The sequence below is a fragment of the Zeugodacus cucurbitae genome, chromosome 6, assembly GCF_028554725.1.
Source record: "Zeugodacus cucurbitae isolate PBARC_wt_2022May chromosome 6, idZeuCucr1.2, whole genome shotgun sequence".
NCBI lineage: Eukaryota > Metazoa > Arthropoda > Insecta > Diptera > Tephritidae > Zeugodacus > Zeugodacus cucurbitae.
In genome coordinates, this window is record NC_071671.1 from 71,144,611 (window position 1) to 71,150,573 (window position 5,963).

The window sequence follows — 5,963 nt, forward strand, 5'->3', positions numbered from 1 at the left end:
AAATTCATGAAGAGCTCATAAAATCTTTGCTCAAAACCGACCGCATATACATATGTAGTCTACCGTTATATTACGAATTTTGAAATGCGATTTTGAAAAGTTATTTAAAAATAATTACAATTAGTTGTTTACAATTATTTATGAATTTCATTTTCTAACAGGTTAATGTAGAAAATACTAGTTTTACATTAACCAATTTGAAGGCAAAAATTTTGGACACAAAAATGATTTTCTAATTTATTAACAATAATCTAATTTATTAACAACGCTATATAACATGAGAAAAATATATATTATTGAACCCTTTTGATCTAAATGAATGAATTAATGGTGAAATACAATATTTTTATATTATAATTATGTGCCTAAATGCATATGAATGAAAAACCTCACACAAAGTGTATTTAAAAGTGCTAAATATTATATATCCCAAAAATAAATTACAAATTCATATGTACTAAGTATGTCTTAGTAAGAACAGTAACTCCAACAATGCCATTAATATTTTGCAAGTTCAGGCCCTATATATATACATTTAAAACATATTTTTAGACTAAGGTCACGTATTAATTAAAAAAAAATGTCGTCTGTAAGCCAAGTAATATACCAACAAATGAATTGAACTTGAAAAATTATTGTAATAATTATAAATTGTTCACTTAAAATGTGAAAATTAAGAAAATCCAATTTTCTTGCAGTTTATTAAATTTAAAAAGTGATCCATATTAACACCAAAAGTAATACGTTTTTTATTTAGATATAAAAACTACAATGAGAAATTCGTTTAAATATTATATAGAAAGGTGAGTAGTTGTTGCCGTTGAATAAGTTATGGTTTGCTTATCGTTTGGCAAAAGAGTTTTTGAGTTATTTCACTATTTTGTAGTCACCCCTGAAGTTATTTGGTAATATAGAATGTTGGATGATGTATCGCAAACGGCAAGTGTAATGTTGGTACTGAAATGTGAAATCAAAGTGTCATATTTTCTAAAACTATATTTTAGTTTCTTTAAATTTACTAAACCTATAATTAAAATGTTGGATTACCTTTTTGAAAGTGCTTTCTGAATATTTTCAATATCGAGGAAGTTTAACGGTTGACTTGACAGTACTGGAATAAATGAGACCAAAGTTTTGTTTCGTTTGCCTTGCAAATATACCAAATTCAAATCAGAATTGTAGAATTTCTCCAAATTCGTTACTCGGCTATCTATTAGAATGATATTTACAAAATGTTTATTTCTTTTTTGTTTTAAAACCCATTTATCATAGTTACCATTTTTCAAATCCAAAAACACTCGAGCGCCTAATGCACATTTAATTTGGTCTTTGCCGCCTAACGATTGGAAATCTCTCAGCTACAAAATGTAAACAAAATATAAACAGTTTGAGAGGCTCTGTGTGCACGGTCGATAAAACTGTTTGCAATCACAGCTGTTTAGTATAGTGCTACTACCCACCGTGTCGACAAAATTCATCGCCAGTTCTTTATAAGCTGTAGGGAATTTGTAGAACGTGAATGAAGCAGTTGTAATTTCACACGTTGAACTTTATTTATTTTATTTACGAGATAAAAGAATTAAAGATTAATAAATTACTCCGAAGATAATATTCTGCGCCAACCTCAACCCGTTCAATTCACTATGGTACTACTATGCCGATGAATAGCGTTGCCACAGAATAACGTTGATAAAAAATGCGCTAGCTGGTAGTCCGCTATCGGTTAAGTCATAAGTTATTTAAGAAACCGCGCTAGCAGATATTTATGTCGAACTTTCTATGAGTCTTTTGATACCGAATTAACAAAACTACTGTAAATTCTTGTGTGGAATATCCTTAATTTTGAAATAGATATAAATAATGTTTTAATGATGTTATACATATTTTTAACCTTAAAGCCTCCTTCTATGATGTTTTCTTTTCCATCGTACTACACATGTATCGAATACATAAATTACTTCAGATTCTTTCAGAGAATGAAGAGTGTATTATATATTTGGAAATTCAATATGGCTCTTTCTCTTTTCACAGCAGATTTTGGACACAACCATCCTTCTATTAGTAGACCCTGACATATCTTCACATCAAATAGAATCGGAAAGTACGTAGAGAATGGTTTCTGGGTTAGTTCACTCAATGATAATATCTTTTATCTCTGGTTCAGTCAAGAGTTGCTGTGCAAAAGAAGCAGAAACTCAATTCCCTTTTGTGAATTTCATATGTTTCAAGATTACCCATGGATAAAACTGAAATCGTTTTTCTCCTTTTCGCATTCCTGACCATTGCTTTGGTTGTCGTTATTTTTACTGTTACTTTCGACCGAAATACAATAATCTAAAAATAAAACACCAACTGATCGCTTGATAAGTACGTACATACATATGTACGTGTCCACAAAGGGGTACAGCAATACCATAACAATTGGCAGTAGGCCCAACAACCTATTGTGTTCGCAACCGCAGTTGCACTTGAACTTGCAACGCCATGCAGATAATTAAGAACATTAACAACATTTCCAGCCGCATAACGCCAATAACACAGGCAATTTAAAACAATTTTCCAACGCTGTGCCAAGATGAAGATAGGCATGTCCAATGCTTTGAGCCACACGCATACGAGTGCAGGTGTGTGCGCAGCGCATTGGCACGTACGCTCATTACCGATCTCGCAAATAGCCGCAACAAACAAGCGACCGCAGCAATAAGCAAAACTTCTTTGCGAACATTCACTTTTTGCGATTCGCCTTCCACATTCGAAATTGGCCTGGCTCCGCCGCATGCCGCATGCCAGAAGCCAGAGTAAACCTTTATGGAGATTGTGTGGAGATTCCTGTGGCTCTGCTCTTGTTTAACGCAGAATCAATTTAGATTTTTTAACTGCTGCCCAATTAGAGGATGACAGTGGGTTTTGGTATAAATAAGTTCGCCTGACCGTGGATGGGACAACAGTACGCTTTGCGACAACCAGCGTGTGCAGACCATTTCTGAATAAGTTCTTCCGTTGTCAATTTACAAGAGAGACGTGAAAATGTTCAAAGTGGTAAGTGGCACAAAAAATTCCCCAAATTGTTTCAACATTAATAATGTATATTCTCGACAGGTGGCACTATTTTTCCTCGTTACCGCCGTTGTAGGCAAAGTGACAGAAAAGCCGGACGATTTGAATGCCGCAGAAGCCACCGAGATCCATTTGGTCCCAACCCTGCACGCCACTTCGATAATTCAAGAACCCACTTTGGCTAAGCTGGGGGAGTTGATTCACAGCGTACCCACCGCCGTGTCCCACCAGAGCTCGACCATAGTTCACGATCGCGCCAATGTCGTCACACCGATTGTAGCACCGGCCGTTAAGACACACATTACTCCCGTTATTAACTCGTACGCTTCGCCACTGGCGCGCTCTTATCCCAACATCTATCCGTACAGCTACTTTTATAACTTCTATCCCTATACCTATAAGGGTATCTACTAAGCTTGGACTGATCGCAGATAATGTTATCATATTCATTGATTTTCCTTTTGATAAATTGAGTGCGATGTCATAAAATTTTATTATAATAAACGAAAATATATTTACAGTACAATGAAATTTTCAAATTTTAGCTGAAAAATTAGCTGAGTGTTCTTATTCTTTGCATTCTTACCCCGATATGATCACGAAGAATTGTCTGCGATTGCAGATTCGATGTTCCAGTGTTTTTAGAGGCTTGTAAAAGAAGAAAGCTATAAAGAATTTATTCACACCAATAAATGAGAGTGCTTTTAGATTTTTCTCAATAAACTCACCAAAAATGTTTTTGAACGACACAGTCGATTTCAGGCAGATTAAGCGACTTTTATCAGTCTTATACGAATAAGTTTTTGAAGTCTTATTATAGCTTTTAAGTCCGGTGAAGATAAACTCATATCTTGGTAGTAGTCGAAAATCCTCTCTAACTCTAATTCAAGCTAGGATCACTCTTGTCATTATAGGCTGGATGAAGAATCAAATTTATGGATCTGAAGATACATGGACTAATTTTCAGTTTTCTGTAAATTTTATACAATTTAAAAGACAGATCTTATAGAAGATATAGAATTGATTATGATAGATCAGGCATAGCTTTATGAAATGATTAGTTGTTTAAACTGAATTCCTTAAATTTACCTGCGACCATATAATCTCAATACTCCCATGCAAGGTTGGAAGACATCTTCCTTGAAGACGAACACAGGTGTGGCAAGGAGCGTGCTTCTTTCATTTTCCAACGTAAATCCGCTTGAATGAGTGCTTTCTAATTCCAAGCTATACTAGAATTATCATAAGAGCGAAAATTAACGGGCAGGTAAAATTGAAGAGCAAAAGCGCAACACAACAGCCGCACATTGCTGGAGAAGTCACAAAGTTGCATACAAATTTGCGTGTGATTTTTCTTACATTTTATGTTTTTTGTTTTTGCGGATTTGTTTCCTTTATATCACATTCATTCGAGCAAAAAACGCGACAGGGTGTGATTTCAACGGCACAAAGCAGACGTGATGAAATGTTGCAAAGTAAATACATAGTATTTTCACGACCGACATCATGTAATCATGCCCACGCGTGCCACATATGCGTGCAACGGAGTGCGATTCGCGGAATGCATTTGATGTGCCTGATATGCCTTCTTCAATGTTTGGATGCATTCGTTTCGAAAGAATTTTGTCAATACCTTTAATAAGAGGTTCTCGAAGAGTGAGAGAGGGTTGTATGAGCGGTTTCAAACCTTGTTTGCATGGACAATCACATTAAGGTATTCTATGGAAGGGGTCAAATGAATGAATTACTTCGAGGGTTGAACTGAGATCCATTCCATGAATCTCCTCCATAGTACTTCTACAGTAGTCTCATCACCCTTGCGTGTCTGGTATTTCAATTTGAAGCGAATATAATCTGATATGACGTAAGTGACTACTGACATATTGTATATACAAACAACTTGAGGTTTGGTTCGGAAATGTTCATTTGTATCCTTTCTTAATGAATCCAACCATTTTTGGACAACCAATGTCTATTACACTCAAAGCTGAGTAAAAAGGCATATTTTTGTATGAAAATAGTGTGTGATATTAGTTCACAGACAACAATTTTGAAATTAACAAATTTCGAGAAGCTTTTTTGGATTGCCCATCCTTACACATACGAGGACATCCATCTACATTTTTGTCCACAACATGGGGCTTTGAATGAGGTTAATTAGCATATCTGCCTCAGGCGAATTAATTTTCTCTGCTGTGCAGAGACAGGTATCAATTGGCTGTAATGAACGGAAAATTTCTGAATTCAGCAGCATAAGCAAAAATGCAGCACTAACGGCTCATTATCAACGGGATAGGCAGCAGTCGAGAATTCCGTGCCTGACATGGATATACACGTGGGTATGGATGTACACAAGCATACGCGCCCATCCAGGCAAATCTGTATTTTCAAAAACTGTCAATTGAAAAAGTTCGTGATAGCGCTCAGCATAAGCAGTTGCGCCCGCTAATCAACGCTTCTTCATTGCCTCAGTGATTAGACAGAGCGCAGCTGATAATTTATTCGAAGGGAATTTGCACGAACACTTGCTTGAAATCAAATTTGGCCGCTGATAGTGGACAGCACTATTACTCACGAGTATACGTGCGTATGTGATTAGGAGGTTAGGCTTGTCAATCATGTGTGTGAACGAGTGTTCTTTAGTTTGTGGTAGTCTCCACTAATGACTGGGTTTGCTCTTAATTTCAGAACTTTTCGTTAGTTGTCAGTTTTGGAATTCGTGAATAGTTAATTTGGCCATGAAACCCGATTTTTTTTTTTTAATTTGGGAATAATTTCGCTGTATAAACACAAAACACAAATCTGGGACACCAATCATTCGGGTACGTGGCACGAATGTCTACAGAAATGATGAATGAAATGAGGTAGTATGTGCCTCCAATTAATGCGAAATATGTCTATGTCCA

The 5,963-nt window shown here is 35.8% G+C and overlaps 2 protein-coding genes across 3 annotated transcripts; one reads left to right on the forward strand and one right to left on the reverse strand.

Annotated features, from left to right (window-relative positions):
- Positions 1 to 665: 665 nt before the first annotated feature.
- Positions 666 to 1,641, reverse strand: LOC105221280 (uncharacterized). 2 transcript variants are annotated; one of them, XM_011198115.3, is made up of 4 exons: positions 1,461 to 1,641; positions 1,277 to 1,358; positions 1,048 to 1,210; positions 666 to 957 (listed from the first exon to the last, which is right to left on the reverse strand). In XM_011198115.3, exons 1-4 carry the CDS (start codon positions 1,476 to 1,478, stop codon positions 876 to 878), a joined length of 345 nt encoding a protein of 114 aa, XP_011196417.2. In that variant the 5' UTR covers positions 1,479 to 1,641; the 3' UTR covers positions 666 to 875. The 2 variants fall into 2 exon arrangements, with proteins under 2 accessions (XP_011196417.2, XP_011196416.2); XM_011198114.3 differs by having other exon boundaries at positions 666 to 987.
- Positions 1,629 to 3,575, forward strand: LOC105221281 (uncharacterized). Its single transcript, XM_011198116.3, has 2 exons — positions 1,629 to 3,039; positions 3,100 to 3,575. Exons 1-2 carry the CDS (start codon positions 3,028 to 3,030, stop codon positions 3,469 to 3,471), a joined length of 384 nt encoding a protein of 127 aa, XP_011196418.2. The 5' UTR covers positions 1,629 to 3,027; the 3' UTR covers positions 3,472 to 3,575.
- The last annotated feature ends 2,388 nt before the right edge of the window (positions 3,576 to 5,963 follow it).